The 19,298-nt window shown below is 36.3% G+C and overlaps 1 protein-coding gene across 2 annotated transcripts; it reads right to left on the bottom strand.

The window, feature by feature from the left end:
- Positions 1-44: 44 nt before the first annotated feature.
- On the bottom strand, positions 45-19,103 carry LOC124155578 (cytochrome c oxidase assembly protein COX15 homolog). 2 transcript variants are annotated; one of them, XM_046529529.1, is made up of 10 exons: positions 18,920-19,103; positions 18,708-18,838; positions 18,520-18,606; positions 18,313-18,445; positions 18,101-18,233; positions 17,833-18,019; positions 10,704-10,956; positions 9,746-9,900; positions 8,994-9,107; positions 45-347 (listed from the first exon to the last, which is right to left on the bottom strand). In XM_046529529.1, exons 2-10 carry the CDS (start codon positions 18,786-18,788, stop codon positions 207-209), a joined length of 1,284 nt encoding a protein of 427 aa, XP_046385485.1. In that variant the 5' UTR covers positions 18,789-18,838; positions 18,920-19,103; the 3' UTR covers positions 45-206. The 2 variants fall into 2 exon arrangements, with proteins under 2 accessions (XP_046385485.1, XP_046385486.1); XM_046529530.1 differs by having other exon boundaries at positions 18,925-19,103.
- Between the last annotated feature and the right edge of the window lie 195 nt (positions 19,104-19,298).

The following is a 19,298-nucleotide window of genomic DNA, read 5'->3' as shown; positions in this document are numbered from 1 at the left end:
TTCGAATTTCCCCAATGTGCCAAAAGGTTAAAAAATACGCCATAGGATATTTATGTATTTTATGAATGTGTTTGTACAAAGAACGTATTGAGACAGTGGCTGGAAGAGGACATTTGACTATATCTCATCCAAGGCTTGCAAGGGAAAGTGTAAAGCAGCCTATGCTTTGGTTATTATCAGGAGATAAATATTATTCAGTCTTAGCTCTATTTTGGAACTGCTTTGATTAGTTTGAGCTCATGAGTGAGCCACACAGCCAGGCTCAGGAGAATTAAAGATCCAGACTGATGGGTAGCAGCCACAGGTACTGGGACATACGTTAACAGTGTTGTAATTCCGAGGGCCACCTGCAAAATAATAGAATCCATATCACTGAGAGTGGCAGCCAAAATATTGGCCTTAATTATCCCAATTTTCATTGGAAAGTATCCTTTTAAGCAGCACAAAATCTCACACAGCCCATAAATTTTATTTAATAATCAAATGTGATGGAAATTTTTTTTAAACACACCTATTTGCATTACAATGGGTTTGTTTCACAAATATTTTTTCTATTCCTTCTTGTGATAGAGTTTGAAAAATTATGCGACCCATATTTTTTAGCTTTTCAATCCGACGCCTATTTTTTTATCTGTATGTGATAAAAATCAATTTCATTAATTCTTTAGCAAGTAAGTTGATATCATGAGCTCATGCCAATTGGCTCACCACTTCTCAGCCACTCTTTGGCCTCTTTTCAGGTCTTGCCTGACTTATTGTTCTTTATATTCTTGTGAGTGATTCACTTCCTCAATGAAAGGTTCCTCCAGGGCAAGAAAATGAATCAGAACTCTCAAGTAAAATGCATAGAAACTTGTGTGTTTTGTTATTTAAAACTTAAGATTAAATGGCTGAATGGAGAAGTTTTTTTGCTGTAACATTGGTTCCTTTCTAACAATTATTTTCATGATTTGCAATTTTGAATATTTGCAAAAAATGAAATATGGTGAGGAAACAAATTAAACAGGTTTCTTTTCTTACACTATAGAATCTATATGTTCTTGTTCCGTTTTCCATCACGGCATGTTTAACGCTTATGCACATTTCATTAATAGATACGTAACTCTTGTCCTAATTCAGATTTTGTACATTTGCATCTCATTTTCCATCGAAGAAAGAAATGTTCACTTCATTTACCTCCATCTAGTCGATGTTCAAATATGCGAACTAAAATTTTGATGACCAGCCATTAAATAGAAGACAAGAGTTGACTACACAACCGCAATTTTACTACCCAGGCCTCTGCGGGTAAAGTTTCACTCCAAATACATCAACTCATCACTAAGAAGCAATTTCATTCATTCCCCACAGTTAAAGATTCTAACATTTATTATGCCAACAAAAAAATTTATATTTAAGATCGATTTGAAATGGAACTCAACAATCACATGACAATAAACTTAAGAAATGATATTCCACAAGAATAATCCATACTTTAAACCAAATACCTAGTCTTCAACACCTTACACTTTCTGCATTGACTGCTTACAATGAATGCTTAATGCTTCCCAAATAAGAACCAGATATTAAGAAGAGGATAATGGTGGGAATATGATGCTAAAACTAAAGAAAATGGAATATATTCCCCACAATATTCCGTCAATATACGTACATTACGTCTGGCATTCACTTTGATAAATACAAGGCATCCTTTTCTATTTCATGATTGAATAAAGCTGTATTTGATTACACCAATTAGGTTACACTAGCTCTTTTCTTTCTAACAAGAGGCTAGGTATATCAGGAATAGCTAACAGATACAAAAGGTTTGTTTAGTAATTTATGCCATTTAATATTTCCTCATCACTCCTGCAATATATTTTGTCTCAAACATGACAGCAAACAACTAAATAATTTCAGACAGGATGTCGGCCTAGTGGTCACGCTCACTTTCGCCCAGTTAGGTATCTATATCAATCCCATTTATATCTCAATAAAATAATTTCAGAGAGCAAGAAATAAATCTGATTGCTTAATTATTTATTTACTCTTTCAGTTAAAAAATTACCTTAAGCCAGAGAATGTATGAGTGGTTATGGTTATATGATGTATACATATTCACCTAATTCTATTATGCATCATAGAATGTGAGCCAAATCTCAAAGCACAGTTTAAATGTGCTATGTACATAACATGAATCACAATTGATAGTCATGTTGAGGTCTGATGGCATAAGATATATGCCTTTCAAAATTCTGAAGAATGCATGAACATATTTATCATTTTTGTTTTTTCTTACACTATACACAATTCATTGCCAAGGTTTCAGAAAAATATTATGAAATTATGGATTTCCTAATCACATTAGTAGACATAGGCTAGGAACTGACAACAGTTTCAAATACTACTCTGGTTCATCTCCAGTTCAAGTGTGAACTGGACTGAGTTTAACTTTGACCTACAAACAAAAGCAGATTGGTTTTCGAAACTGCTGTCTTTGGGCGTAGTCCAGTACAAGCTCCCAGTGCTCCGAAGCACTGGAAGCGAGTCTTTTCGTGGTCCAGTAGAAGCCACAAAAGCTCCCGTGGCGCTCTCGTACGTCACGCATGACGTCACAATATTCGCTTCTCTCTCGCTACAAACGCTCCCAAGAAATAGGTAGGGCGGCTGGAGCGAACCGGTTTTCAGCGCGAATTTGAACGGGAAGGAAGGCAAAAGAAAATGGTGTTCATAACAATTGTGGACCTGGCCGGCAATAATATGACCATTTGGAGTTGATGGAAGAAGTCGCTAAGATAGCCTGGATAGTAAATGCTAAAACCAAATGGTTAAAGAACTATTCGGGGGATATTACGGTGAGGCAAATGGCTGTAACTCAATGGTTTCACAATTCAGAGTCGCCACGGGCCAGATCGGGGAAGAAATTGAGCGGCAAGACCAAGATATCTTATAAAATTTGTTGTGATAATTAATTATATATAATATTATTTAATTATTAGTGGTTTAAGCTTGAGCTAGCGAGAAGGGGAGATAGAAAATGGCTATTCGAAATTAATAAGACATGTATACATACGGAATACTTCGACCGGAAAGTTCACTCACTATAGTGAGTGAACTTTCCGGTCGAAGCATTCCGTCCGTTACATAAGAATTATGTTAATTTTGTAAGTTATATTGATTTATTTGTTATTTAGATCAATTATTAGTTATTTGAACTTGATATTGCGTGAAATTGAGATAGAATATGACTTCTTAGGTTAGGGTACGTGAACTTCTAGTTAAAGCATTCCGTTTGTTGCTTTTTGGCGGCCAACCTAGGTTTTCTTCAAGCTTTCCCCATGAAGATTGTATTCTCTGTTAAATGATGATATCTTCAACTGAAGTTTAATCAATTATTGATGTTCGGTTGTATTTTACTTATGTAATTTTCTTAAGGTCAGGTTGACACGCATTGCATTTATGCTTAAGGCTCGTTGTTGACGAGAGCCTTTTTACACCTACATAAATCCGCACAAGTCTAAATGTATGAACGCGAGAAAGAACACGAAATGTACCGTACGGTTGCGTTGTTGCACGTTAAGTGGTTACACGTGTAACCACTCAACTTGTGCAAATGCATGATCGGCAAATTTAACCTATTTTAGTTAGGTTCAAACATTCGTACATGTTCCGTTTCGGTCCACAAAAATAATTCACGCAAACAGGCATTAACTTGTACGTGTATCGTTTAAACGCAGGCTTTTAGGTAAGTTAAGTTAATTAGGCTTATTTTTGGTTTCATTGAAATTTCTCTAATAAGGTATTTAATCGGTCTTCTTTTATATGTATCATATGATCTGCTCTTTATAGTTTAAGTTTATCACCTTGTTGTTAGAGGATTTGCAAACCAGTGGGTAAAATCTTCAGGACAAGCATCGGTCTGCTGTGGTGCCCGATCATGGTATCCAATGAAGATCTAATATTAAATAGGTTTCTTGTGGTGTACCCCATGGTCATATTCTTTTTGTCATTTATATTACTGACCTCTCTAACACGCTAAGTAAAGTACAAGGGGCTATAACAATCCCTAATTCAGACGATCTAATATCCGAGCAGACGATACTAGTAAAACAAACGACTAACAAATGCTACAATCGCTCCAGCCGTGATCCAGTAGGGTAGCACTGGGAGCGATAGGAGCGAAAGTGGACCACGAATCTGTAGCGTCTGAAGCGGGAGCATTGGGAGCGTGTACTGGATTACGCCCTTTGTAAGTCGGCAAATGCAGTCAGATAACATACACTCCCATTAATGCATTTACTTTCAAAGTCAGAGACCCAAAATACTTCTCCACAAAATTAAAAGTAGCCAGTAAGCTTCATTGTAGGCAAAGAGTCAGAAAAATAGCAATGACCTCAAGAACAGAGAACTAAAAACCATTTTGAGAAAACAGACATTTCAAGTCCTCTAGTTGACTTTCCAGCAAAATAACCCATCCCATCAAATTAACATTTCTTCCTTTCCCAATCTAATAATATGTATCACGAATTATACCCATTCAAATTTTACAAGTAATGAAAAACATCGACTAAAGCATGATTTCACTCATTAAAATTACTTTATCTCATGCAAAGAAATAAGGAAATGGAAAGCCAAGTTTTAATTATAGAACTAATTAAAAGGATGATCCAGACTACAACTTAATTGAAACATTTACTGTCTTCATCCCTCAGTTGGTAGTTAATTCATTTAGTCCACCAGATAATGACATACTAAGCACAATGCTTATTTGCTAAAACTAAAAATCTCTTTGAGTTGAGCTCGGATAACAATCCAAATAGAGGCATGTTTGCAAAATTAACCTACTTGCCTAGCAACACCAGATACTGAATTGCCTCTACCAATTTTCGCTGTCAATAATGTCACTGGCAGCCAAAGGAACTCAGTCTGGATGAGCTAAGATGTCAACTAATCGTCAAAGGAAGGCATTTGACTAGATCAAACCAAGGGTGAAAGAATAAAATAACCTCTCTAGTTGGAGGGCAGTGTGATGCTAATTGCAGAAAATTCTTATTTTCATAGCACATCAGCTACGATCAAGTGACACCACTGAAAAAATGGTTATCAGAACTGTTTACCTGTACATAAGTTCATCATCATGATGCATATATTAAAATTATATCATCTATGACTGTGAAATAATAAAAAGTCAATTACAAATGATATGTCGTTTGAATGAAATCCCAAACAAGGAAATTGCTAACAATGTCAAATGAAACATCTTCCCTTCATTGTTCTATTCTCCAATTTCAATTTACATATATGCCAGATACTGCAGTGCAGCAGGGGTCCGCAACCCATGGCTTCTACAAATATTTGCAGGTAATTATATCACCACAGTAATGGGAGTCACATTAATAGAATGAATAACTTGACGTTGGTATATTAACTACCCATTTACCAATACAAATATTCCATAAATTTTGGGTGCAGACATATCAATTTGTCAAGCAAATTTCAATGTGCAGCCCATGGACATGAGGGAGTTTCCAACCTATGCTATAAATCACAGAAAATTTTTCACCAAATACATACCAATTAAAAATTAACATAAAAGGGTAAGGTGAAAATTTTTCCACCTGACAATGAACAACTGGGGCTTTCAGCTCACAAATGATTCTATTTTTCAAAATAATGGGGAACTTGCATGATTTTTTTTATTACACAGGTGGACAGCAAATTATTTTCTTAATTCAACAAAGAAAATCGCATGTAAATCTGAGTTTTCCTTCACGAGATGTTCAATGATAAATACATATAACAAATTTTAAAGCTGGCCAAAAACTCCCTCACCCCCCCAAGCCACTGCCGACGAAGCCTCGATGATGTCATCCGTGCCTAAACATCACACGAAGCAATTGTTGTGATTGTTTGTAATAGTTGCCACCAGTTGTGAGAGATTTGTTTGTGAGACGTTCTGATTATTTTCTATTTAAAGCAAAATATCAGACAATAGAGGCTCAGATGCCCTCATATTTTGTATTATTTATAATTTTAATATCAGATTAAGGGCATAAAATATAAAACTGGAGCAGTTAAAACAAAAATTTTATAATACCTAAATAACATCGTTGTAGGAGTCTGAGCCACAGCCATTGGAAGGGGGATACGTTAATTGTAAGTTTATGTTATCAATGGCATATCATTCATTTAAGTATGTAATTTGAACAGTTTTGATGTTTAATAATGTCCGCTATGCTTTTATATACATTCACTTCATCCATTATTCGTGGTACTGGAGATTTCATCATTTAGGACTGCCTGTGCTTGTATTATGAGTTGATTTCCAGTCGATGCAACTTTTGCTCTCTGATTGAAGATATCTAGGAACATTTTTTGTGCCAAAATAGTGTTACATATTTTCAACGTGACATCTCCCGTTAATCTACTGCTAATAATCACAGTGCCAGTGGCTGTAATGCACAAAGTTTGACAAAGTTGAAAAATATTGGCCAAGAGTTATCAGTGTTCCATTGTGATTGAATTGTAAAAAGTGCTATTACGCTATCGATAAATGTCTAACAGTAGTGTAAAAATTGTCAGTGGCGTGTTCACCGTAGATATGACATTTCACAATCAAGCTATCAATATCAAATCTATGTGTGAGTTTGTTATTCTATTATTTCAACGAATAGTAGTGAGAAAAGTCACCTTGTCACTTGCATGGGCTTGCTTGCTTGCTTGAAATCAGAGAATAAATAGTTGTTTTCATCATAACGAGCTCTGTTATTGTAAGTTGTACGTGATGAATATAAGAATGGTAGTGACTTCCAGTTTTTGATAACTATATTTGCCTATTTCCCACTATATTTTTATGGTATATTATGCTAGTATATTGGTAATGGATTTACCTATATTATTGAAATGGGTTGTAGCTTGTGTGTGTGTGTGTTGGCAGCAGAGCCAATTCGCAATCTCACATGTGGATTGTATGCAGCCTGTTTTACTGTGAATTCGTACCGTAGGAAGGATAGGACCACCTTCTCCACTAATGCGGCATTGCCAAATTCAACAGCACAGCTTACAATCGTTATCCTCCAGTAATACAAGTTTTTCAACATTTCAATTTGCCGCCGACGTATAGCAATAATTTATCATAACAAATTCCATGAGGGTCGTGGCATCAATTTTTGGTGTCCTAAAAAAAGGCTGGTGTCCTAACACCCCCTGCTGCCACCCCAAAGGAGCTGGAAAGTTGGGTAATACAGAATTATCCTCGTTTCGTTCGTATTAGAAAATCATTTTTAGTCTCCCATCTCTTAGCAAATTTTCAGCTATTCTGGAATTTTTATCTATCAGTGAATGAATCAGTCATGTAAGATGCTTTATATGCTGTTGTAATATAATTTTTACCATAGTTAGAACTTCACATCCATTAAAAAAATCATCTCCACAGGAGTGCACTGCAGCTGCAATATTTATGACTCTCATCTTCCATCTACAGGAACTCTTAGTTCATCCTGTGGCAACGCAACCCACACATCACCAATGTATGTAGGCTACTAAAACTCCTTAAATGAAGTCAGGCATTTCCGGGTCCCGTTGAATTCGTCACAGTTGAAGGTTATGGTTAGGTTATAATAAGGAAAATGATCCATAAGATTTTGTTTCGCCATCAATATTGGCAAACAATGTTTTGATTACTTTGGAAATAAGGAAGCTGCCACTTAGTAAGTTAAAAAAGTTTATCAAAAGATTAAAATAAGAATAATGAAGAGTTACATGGTGGTTTTATTGTGCATACTATCTGACTGTCCACCATAGGATTTAAACATTTCTTGTTGAACATAAAACAAACCAAACATGCATGTGAAAAATTGAGATTCATCAAGTCGTGTAATGCCAATATGCCGATCATCCCGAAAACCTCAGGCAACCAAAAGCCTTTGTATTGATGACGCGCCCAGCGGTGATTTCGACATGGAGCCACATCTCGACACATAAATACTCCACAAATCCCCTTCTCCCTGGATAGTGAATTATCCACTCTCCCTGCTCCAACCAGCATTTCTTCTGCTAAGAAGACACCTCGTGTGGAGGTGATCGCTTGTAGTAGTGACTAAGAAACAATTCCACTTAATGTTAATAAGCTTGTCACAAAGCAAAAATCTGTATAATTCTTCTCCCATCCTTGCGATTTGTGCTTTAAATTCCAAAAGTGCTGGACACTTTAGTACGATCGGACATGGAGCATGTAATTGTCAAGGTGGACAATCAACTCAACAATTATAATTGTAGTAGAGATTCCTACAGAGGCCATTATGAATTTTGTAATGTATAAGTACATACTTTTTTCACATATAACAACGAAGTTGAAATTAGTCACTCCAGTGATGGTTTATGGCCTTCTGGAGTTTAAACACTCAAACGAAAGCTTTTTCCCCTAATATCCTATGAGTAGCCCTGTGCTCATTTTTTCCCTCAGGGGGATCTTAGATACTTTTTACTACCATGGCATGACATTTTAATGATGCAGGAGCTGTGCGAGATCAACTGATTTGCTCTTTGAGAGCAATCTTTCAACCCTTTACTCCCCTTCGGGAAAATATACTAAACAATTTATTCCATATAAATTGCCCTCTTCTATGGCCTTAGAATCTCCTAAATGACATGCTACAACTAAATAATACCACATTATTCTTTGTAATCGTCCTTCACACGACTCACCACCTATGATGTTTTCAATTTAGTAGATGATACAAATAAATCTGTAGTAGCAACCAGAAGCTTTCTGAAGATCCACCTGACCACTCATCCCTCCTACTTGAAGAAAGCATTGCTATTAACCCCCTACCAGACTTAACAGCAAAATGATGCAAACTTGTAACTACCTCCCCTCCCCTAAGGATGCTTACACAATTCTAAAAGGTACCCTCACAAAACTATAAAATTTCTATTATAATTGTTTTAATTAATATTCAAATAAAATGCCAAAAACTTTAAATCATCAAGTTACCAATCCACAGTCTATTTACCTGCATCCACGCCATTGCTGCAACTGCACTGGTAGCTGCATAAGCACGAGGAGGTAAATGCCTACGTCTTGACACAAGCCATAAGCCAGATATCATCAAGAGGGTGCTGATCCCCTGAAAGATATCAATGGTGAATCATAAAATCTCAAATCTAGGCTGCATAAATATGTATACTTAAAATTACCATGTTATACCCACTCATGAACCCCAAAAAGAATAAGCTCCTAAGAAGTCCAGATAGCAATTTAGAAGATTAGATGCTATGCCTAGCCTTTATAAATCACAGCAGAATGGCACTATACTTCACTCAGTTTCATAGTGGAGAGCAAGGATGAATGGAGAGTAAACCATAAACTACACAGGAGAGTTGCACCATCCCTTCCTTACGTACCATGTAGTCATAGGTGAAAGGGAGAGACCAAGGGACACAACAGGCTAAAATGAAGTAGTTCTACCTTTACTGATGTGGACCAACAAATGACAGCAACAAGAGAGAAAATTTCTTAGGGATAGAAAGCTTATACCACCGATTGATAATTTGGTAATTAATTAACTTTATCAATTACAGGATTAATCAAGCTGACTCGCTAATATAACCCCATTTCAAATCAAAGTTATCCAGTCTTATAGCTTAAGAAAATTTGAGGACAAAGATAAGCTAAAAATTTTCCTGTTTATAGCCCAATAGTTTATAGCATAATGGACTCAACTGCACAATAATGTCTATCAGAAAAATTTTTTAAAAAACATACCAGAACCCTGTGATCGAACTGCACTGTAGTAGGGTTTTCAGTAAAGTTACTGAGGGCCGGGGTGTAAGCCAGGATATCTTCCGGAATCCATCTATCAGCCATTTTAGGGAATGAATTATACACAAGACCAGCATCTAAGCCAGCAACAAATGCACCTGGAATGTAGAGTTTGAGCAAAAGAAATTAGCGTCATTCTTCAAGATTAAAATTTACAAAAAATACTTAAACGGACAATTTAAGAAATATAAAGCAGAATATAGCAAGAAAAAGTGTTTAAAGTAGAATGCATTCTTGTATTAAACATTTCCAATTCTACAAAGCTGATTTGTAATCTCGAGAGGACACAGACAATTGAGGTCACGCAAGCCTAAATGGCTTTAATTTATTTAATGTTACACCCAAGGTGAACGTTATTCATTAATAACAACACAGAGGCGACTGCTGAAGAAGGGATTAGATTCACACAGCACTCCTTTCTCCACTAGAACTTATTTTGCAAACCCAAGCCAATGGGGAAGAAAGTAAGACCTTGTTAGTCGATTGGATATCCTCCCACATCCCCCACTCATTTTTTCACTCTCTAATGAAATTATCAGTGTTCAACAAAAAAAACTTAAAAAAATACTGATTATTTAAAAAAAAACTGTACATCTTGCACTAACGAAAAAAGAAATAATATATAGATAGAATAATATTGCAAACCATTTTAGTAGAACAAAAATAAATTTGATTTTGAGTTGAAAATTCAAAATCCAATAAATATTCATCTTCAACAGGGGAGATAAAGTATGACTTCCAACAAACCAATATAAAATTGATTGTTTGAGGCGTAACTTGGTGAAAGCGATTCATAATTAAATTAAAAAGAAGAACTTTGTGCTTTCACATTAATATTTATTCACAACCATGGTTTCAACGTTAGACGTATAAAAAAAATAAGTCAAAAGCATTGACTTACCTGAAATAGCAGTCAAGAAGACCATTCCCTTGCAAGCATGTGCGAACATTCTGAACCTCCTATTAGATACTGTGGCAGCAACTGCTTTTGCTGGGAGTAAGTGATCTAAAGCAGACCAAAGAAAGAGTGTATACAAGACAAAAGCAAGACTTAAATGTGCGGCCAAACGATACTGTGAAACTCTAGGAACATCACTCTCCTTGTGGAATCGATCTTCCAGTCCAGACTTCACCATGTACCAACCCATGAGACCCTGCAAACAAACATATAAATCATTACTTTTCACTCCCAAAAATAGAGCTTACTTGTTTCCATATATGTACCATCATGTATTGTGTTGGCAATCTGGCCTTAAAGATACAAGGTTATTCTGAGATTTAAAAAATTAAGCAAGCTGAATCCCTTATTATGAGTCCACTTGGCTCATTTCCCACCCTTTCATAAAAACTCGCCCAAAATTTTATAATAACATTATAATGCTTTAATATACTTAAATATGCAAACATCACTTTTAAGCTTTTTAAATGCTATGTTCAAAGATGAACAGAAACTGCATTACCTTACGTTCATGTTTTTTAATGATCAGGAACAACTTACTCAATCGATTTGAGCTCTATTGGCCAACCATCTGATGGCCATTACCTCCTCTTTATAGATAACACTCAGATTCATACACTCAAACATAGCTCATAATACCGAGGATTTCAGATAGAGGAACCCTGTTTACAGATACCTCTTGATAACTGGCAAAATTCATGAGTACTATATAATACACATAATATTTCAGCTTCACTGTTCATTCACAAAAACATTTGGTAATAAAAAGCAATTCACAACATTAAGAATACAATTGTGTAGTTGAGATTATTCTCAAAACTTAGGAGAGCTTCAGTAATAAAAAACTAACACTTCCTCTATTAAATGAAAGTGCGTAAACTTCAAGAATGAATGAAAGTCGGAGGCAAAGATAAGTGACATTGAAGACACTTTGATGAGACATGAGATACTTTTGAATCTTGGAGAATGATGCAGACAAGGCAGGATGGGACTGGAAAATTTAGAGGTATTTAGATTTGAAAAAAGTATTGCTGATTGTAAAAGAATAACTAGTATATCTTTGAAATTATAAAGTTATAATTAATACACATCTTCAAGCCAATGGATTGGTTTTAGCCAACTGATTTTATCCGACTTAGAAGTTTAATACTCCCAAGAAGAGGATTAGGAGACCAGAGACTAGAGTACAATATTGGATTGCTTAAGCGATGTCAACTATTGCAATGGCAGTTTTTCAATGGTAGGCAATGTTAAGGTCAAAATGACTAATCAACACTGGCAATTGGAAATACATATTCAAGCCCTTCCTATAAGCTCACATACTTTGAAGGAGCAGTAAATATTATCTACACGGTGGGTGGATGTAAGGTCTGCCAAGAGGCAGGCAGGGGAGGAAAATCCCCCGGTACCAAATTTGGAAGGTTCCATTTCTGAGTATTTAATTGTGAGTACTAAGTAAAAAGAAATTTCAGGATTCCAATTGTACCACAGCTTTTCTCAGAAACCCTAGCAGAGATTGTGAAAAATACTCCTATACTAAATACAGGAATACCCTACAACAGATATTTTAACCTAACCCTAACTTTGGGTTATCAGGGCTATCACGAAAAAATTTACATAATATACATAACATAGTCCATTTAAAACTGCTGGAAGCATGGTAGCCTAGTAGATAGATCACTTGGCTGCTGATCGAAGGGTACCAGATTCAAATACCAGGTGAAACCTTTGAACTCCCCCAAATATCTAGATGAAGTGTAAGGTGACCCAGGAATAGGAATTGGCCCTAATAGCCTAAATACGATCTCACGCCTGTGACTTAGTCTTGGTGAGCTCGATCCTCACCTATTCTAACCAACCATTGAGTTAAAACACTGAGTGAGCGAAAGCGAGAATGGGGACGTCTGCACCTGGCAACAGTTGAATATTCTTCAACTCTTTTTATCAAGCAGTTAATTAGACAATTGTTTTCCAATTTTAATATGCATCGACGGAGCACAAAATGATTAAATAACAAATATATAGCACATAAATCCAATGAATGTCAAGTTATGTGCAACTCCAACAGCCTTGCATCTTGGAATCGCAGAAAAGCACTGGGTCATTCCATGTCAGTTCACCCAGGCATGGCACCCACCGACTCGGATTTTGATGAAATTTTTGTCACTAGCTACTATCACCTATCTAATGACCCATGTAAAATATTTCTTCTCTCACTCTCATAGTTTGCAAGATATGAGGAGTCAAAGTTTGAGATGTTTGCTCAGAAGTGGCGCTAGTGGGAGTCAAATTCCAGAGTGCAGGGCACAGGGTAAAAATTCATAACTCAGAAACCACATAACATATTTGAATGAAATTTTGACCCCTTGTCTATCCAAGTACATAGCTTCCATAGTAATATCTTTTATTCCCCTTGCATTGTTATGTTGGTCAAAATGATGTCAACAGTTGTTAATTAACCGATTTTTTTAGCTCAAAAACATTACTTCATATTTTCAGAATTATCACCAAAAGGCAGAGCAGTTAACTCATCCAATTTTTTTTTTAAATTGAAGGTTAATATGTGCTCCAATATACTGTGAAATAAAAATGGTGGTGTCTTGACTGCCACTATGAGTATTTCAGGTTTTACTTTTTTTTCTGCCCCTGTGAGAGGGATTTTGGACACGTACTGTTAGATAATAAGTACAAGTGTATCCATACCTTCATGAGGATATATTTGAAATATTGGTCAGTAAATCTAAGACCAAACATGTAGTCTAGTGAATGTGGCTCTTGTTCATACAATTTGTTTTAATAGCAATACTTGGCTTGTGGCAGCTGAGGGTAAAAAAATCCAAATGGCTCAGAAATGTGAAATGATGCTTTTTTCCTGGAATTTACCCATTTTTCAAGTGTTTAGTTTATGGAAAAATTGGTATCAAAATACATTAGGCTCTTACTGTGCATTAGAGGATAAATGGAAATACTAATTTAAATAAAATTATTTAAATAATACACTTCAATGTGTTTAAGGCATCTCCTGAACATCTCTGGAGGCTCTCTTGGGCAACTAAACGCTTTACAGTACCACCAATTCCATCACATGGGGATTTTCGATATGGGTGCATAAATTTCACTTTCACATCATGTTCTTCCTCGTGTTTAGAAAGCACTCATCCAAAAAACCAGTGGTCATCATAAGCACATGCAATGTACAAGTTTGTTAAGATCTGTGAAAAAGTGATTAAATGAGTCCTGCTGAACTGGAGTTGAACAAATTTAGCCTCACTTTCACAGAAGAAGTATGGTCTTCCAAACCCTTAGTGATGGAAGAGCTGGCAGAGCAAATGGTATTACTTATAGATATGTAGCAGGTTGTCACCAATATCCACATTCCTTGATGGCAACTGGAGTATTAAATTTCTATTTTACTGGGAGAGATAATGCTGACATTATGTGCCACACTGTTTTCTCCCCTGCCTCACATATGATTGTATTACATGACAAACTTGAGAAGGTAATACAATCCCACCTATTCAGCTTCACTTTTCAGTGTTATTCCATCTCCCCAAGGAATAAGAGAATTAAGTGCAACCTCAAGGAAGAATAAAGTGCTACATTGTATCACAGTGAGGGCATGATAAATCAAAATAGATTCTAGGGTACCACCTTTAGTCCTCTGCCAAGTCTTCTTGTGTAAAGATGCTCCATGGGTGTCCAAGTTTATTCTGTGTGTACGATCAGTGTATTTTTACCTGTACATTAATTGTGTGTGCTATGAGTTAGGCGAAGCTACTCATTGTGAACTTCAACATTAAAAAAGGTTAGTGTCCCCACTATGCTTCAAAATGAGCAAATTGTTGAACTGTGCAGCATTGGAAAAGTAACTGCATCTGATTGCCTCAAAAAAAGCTACACACCAGTGGTGCAACTGAACAAAATTGAGATCACGAGTATGCTTGAAAAACAGCTGTTATCTCTCAGAAGTGGTGTACCTGGGGAAGTCCTATCCAATGTCTGCGAACATCACAGAATATACTATTTCAAAAAGTATGAAACCTACCAAATATATTGTCTTGATCCTTTTAAGAGCCACAAGAAGAAAATATCAAAATCACTGAGAAATGTAAGTCTTGAATTTGCAGAAAAGGCCTGTAAAATCCCAACTCTTCGGAAATTAGTGCCAGGAATGAAAGTATGCCAGCCATGTAGGGAGGAAGTACAGAAACACTCCAGGTTTAGAAATGAGCTTTCTGATGTTGAAGCAGTAGATAGTGACAGCAATGATAGTATTTTGAATTTTGAAACAACAGTATCCCAAGAAAAATCAACTGAGCTACTTAACAGAATGCTGCAAGATATAGAGGAGTCACCTTTAAAATTTCATGGCATATCATCTCACAGAAGGTCAACCTACGCTAAAAGGAAAGTAGAGTCAGCATGCAGTAATTTTAAAAGGAAAGTTAAAAGACTTCTTGATAAAGAATTATCTCCACAAAAGGATGACCCAAAACTGCCAAAAGAACTACTTCAGAAAGTTCATGATATAGATGTGCTCATAGACTTAACCCGTCAACGCCCACGGGTGCCATAGGGCTCCCAGTGCAGTGCTGAGCCAATGCTCCGGCAATGTATTTAATATGTGAATTTTAGCATACCTTTCAGTGCACATACTTAGTAGAAGGTTTCCTCCATTATTCAGTCAGTTTGAATTGTGTTCTTTGTGTGAAGTTCATATGTATCATATTTTTTAAAAGTGAAATATGTGTGAATTAAAAAAAAAAACTTTGGACGCTGACGGATTAATCAAACAAAAAGTTGACACATCAAGCACCCATCAAGGAAAGGTACATCTGTTATCATTGGTACCAACTTTATGGAGCAGGAAGAAAGTAATGGAAGAGTATCATGTGAGTGAGTACACTGCCCGCCAAGCAAGAGAACTTTTCAGAGACAATGGAAAATTAGCTGCACCTGAATTGAGAAAAGGGAAGGCAAAAATAAAACATTACAATTAGTTAGGACTTTCTATGAAAGTGATAAGTACTCAAGAATGATGCCTGGAAAGAAAGATTCCATAAGTATCTCCAAAAATGTACATGTTCAGAAGAGATTATTACTTGCTAACTTGAAGGAATTGTATTCCACTTTTAAATTCGACTTCCCCAGAATTAAAATTGGCTTTTCTAAATTCTGCAACCTAGGTCCAAAATGGTTTGTGGTAGCAGGATGTCCTGGAACGCATTCAGTGTGTTTTTGCGCAATTCATTAAAATGTCAACCTACTGCTTAGTGCCTGTAATATAGAGGAAACAAGCCAGGACGTAATTGGTTATTTCGTGTGCTCTAGAAATAATAGGGACTGTATACTGCGACATTGCTCTCAGTGTCCTTCAGGTGAAAAATTTAAAGCTTACTGCAGAAAAAGTTTGAAGAATGTGACCCCGGAGATGAAGTTTCATACAGTCAGTGGGTTTCCAGTGACAGATATCAACTGGTGAACTTCACGGTGACATTTGATGAGTACCTATCAATTTAAATTCAAAGAGTGGAAAAACTGGTGCCCCATTCATTTATTACGAAGGTACAGGCAAACTACCTTAAGAAAATGAAAGAAAATCTTGGACCCCATGAAGCAGCTGTTCTCTTTGACTTCAGTGAGAGCTACTCATATGTTATCCAGGATGAGGCACAAGGGAATCACTGGACAAGTGATAGTTGTACGGTACACCCTGTTGTGATTTATACTCTAGATCACCTGACTAAACAGCTTATTATTTCCAGTTTATGCATCTTGTCAGATGATTTGGAGCATGATGTAGCTTTTGTTTATGAAACCCAAAGAATAATATTTTGCTTTGTTAAGGAAAATTTTACTTCAGTCAAAAAATTGAGTTACTTTAGTGATGGTTGTGCAGGACGGTACAAGAACTGCAAAATATTTCTCAATCTTTGCAAGCATGATTTCTCCTCGATGGCATCATGGACATTCTTTGCTACAAGCCATGGAATATCCCCATGTGATGGAATTGGTGGTATTGTAAAGCATTTAGTTGCCCAAGAGAGCCTCCAGAGATGTTCAGGAGATGCCTTAAACACATTGAAGTGTATTATTTAAATAATTTTATTTAAATTAGTATTTCCATTTATCCTCTAATGCACAGTAAGAGCCTAATGTATTTTGATACCAATTTTTCCATAAACTAAACACTTGAAAAATGGGTAAATTCCAGGAAAAAAGCATCATTTCACATTTCTGAGCCATTTGGATTTTTTTACCCTCAGCTGCCACAAGCCAAGTATTGCTATTAAAACAAATTGTATGAACAAGAGCCACATTCACTAGACTACATGTTTGGTCTTAGATTTACTGACCAATATTTCAAATATATCCTCATGAAGGTATGGATACACTTGTACTTATTATCTAACAGTACGTGTCCAAAATCCCTCTCACAGGGGCAGAAAAAAAAGTAAAACCTGAAATACTCATAGTGGCAGTCAAGACACCACCATTTTTATTTCACAGTATATTGGAGCACATATTAACCTTCAATTTAAAAAAAAAATTGGATGAGTTAACTGCTCTGCCTTTTGGTGATAATTCTGAAAATATGAAGTAATGTTTTTGAGCTAAAAAAATCGGTTAATTAACAACTGTTGACATCATTTTGACCAACATAACAATGCAAGGGGAATAAAAGACATTACTATGGAAGCTATGTACTTGGATAGACAAGGGGTCAAAATTTCATTCAAATATGTTATGTGGTTTCTGAGTTATGAATTTTTACCCTGTGCCCTGCACTCTGGAATTTGACTCCCACTAGCGCCACTTCTGAGCAAACATCTCAAACTTTGACTCCTCATATCTTGCAAACTATGAGAGTGAGAGAAGAAATATTTTACATGGGTCATTAGATAGGTGATAGTAGCTAGTGACAAAAATTTCATCAAAATCCGAATCGGTGGGTGTCATTTTGAAAATTTCTGGGTGATTTGACGTGGAATGACCCCACTCCCATCCTCCAAAACATTCCTCATCAGAAAAATGAGAAGAAAAGAAGAGCTAAATATCAAATAGATTTTACCTGGCAAGCTAATAGAGTTCCAAATACAGCAACACGAATCTTCATTCCTTTATTTAGCCAGCCTTTGGCCCAAAATATTGCGGCAGGAATGTAAAATGCAGCTCCAATTGTACGACCCCAAGTGCGATGAAAGTATTCCATCCACCATATCCATTTGAAATCTTCAAGTGTTATTTCTTTATTTTTGCTGATGAAATAAAAAAAACGATGAGCCAATACATATAATGAAAATAAGTACCTTCCCGAATGGAAATGATAATACGCTTACATTTTGAACTCCGGATACTGCTGGTAGTTTTTAAATTCAGCTTCCCACTCCTCTTGAGTTCTCGGCGGCTTCTCCCCAAACAATTTCCATGTAACCATAGACAAGCCCGACTCTGTCAACCTAGTGACTCCACCTGAATAAATTCAAGATGTAAAGCATCAACATGAAGAATATCTTTGGCCACCAATTGAGAAAGAAAAATATTTACTTGCCTAATACCACTGCTGTGAAGACCATCCCACTACATCCAAGCAGCCAATATCCAATTATGCGCTCAGATTTTACGGGCACTTTGTTCACAACTTCTCCAGCGTGAGTTACATTTTGACGAATAATAGGAAAGCACTAAAAAGTTCATAGACGTAAGTAAAAACGAGTAACACAATATGATACGAGTTAACGACCTAATGAAGACTTACCAAGTTCTTAATTGAGGACCATTTGCGCTGGGACACTTTTTGACCACTGCTAATACATTTATTCCACGAATTTCTCACGGCTATAGCCTGATTAGTGGAAAGAGAAACTATAAATCATGACAGAAAAACAGGTGAATTCTCCAAGTACCATTTCGTGAGTCATATAAAATTGTTATGTAAGCCTTTACCTTAGATACCTTAATCAAACGAGATGTACCACTGATCCCCTTTAGGGAGCAGACGTTTCTCAATGAAAATACACTGAGCATTTTTCCGTCATCAACACTTCCACAAAATTGAAATCGACACGAAACTTATCCTGAAACACAACAATCACTAAAACGACAACTCCTTATTTCATCATGCATTCATAGAGAATGAGACCAAGCGCTACAAAAACCTTACGCTCCCTTGCCCATTCTCAGAGAGAGCAAATTTTTGCTAATTCGGAGTTATCAGTCCATCTAAGTAAAATAAAAAGAAGTTGGAGGTTTATCTGCTTTGGGACCAGTAGGATAAACACAATCTTCGAACGCCTTGAACTTCACACCAAAAGTGTTCGATGATATTTTCGTACGTCTTTTGTTTGCAGATAAGTTTCCTTTGTTTCTCCCTCCCCGCGAAAGTTAACAGTCTAGGAAGTATATGATGGCCATGAAAACCATGACAAATAATAAAGTATTCATTGTGATGGTTCAGCGATGGCCATGAAGATGGATATATGGCTATTACTAATTTCTTTTGATCAGAAATTAAGATAATGCATTCCCTTAAGTTTC

The sequence above is a fragment of the Ischnura elegans genome, chromosome 3 (assembly GCF_921293095.1).
Source record: "Ischnura elegans chromosome 3, ioIscEleg1.1, whole genome shotgun sequence".
NCBI lineage: Eukaryota > Metazoa > Arthropoda > Insecta > Odonata > Coenagrionidae > Ischnura > Ischnura elegans.
The sequence above is the reverse complement of the archived record's forward strand: the minus strand, read 5'-3'. Positions and strand labels throughout refer to the sequence as shown.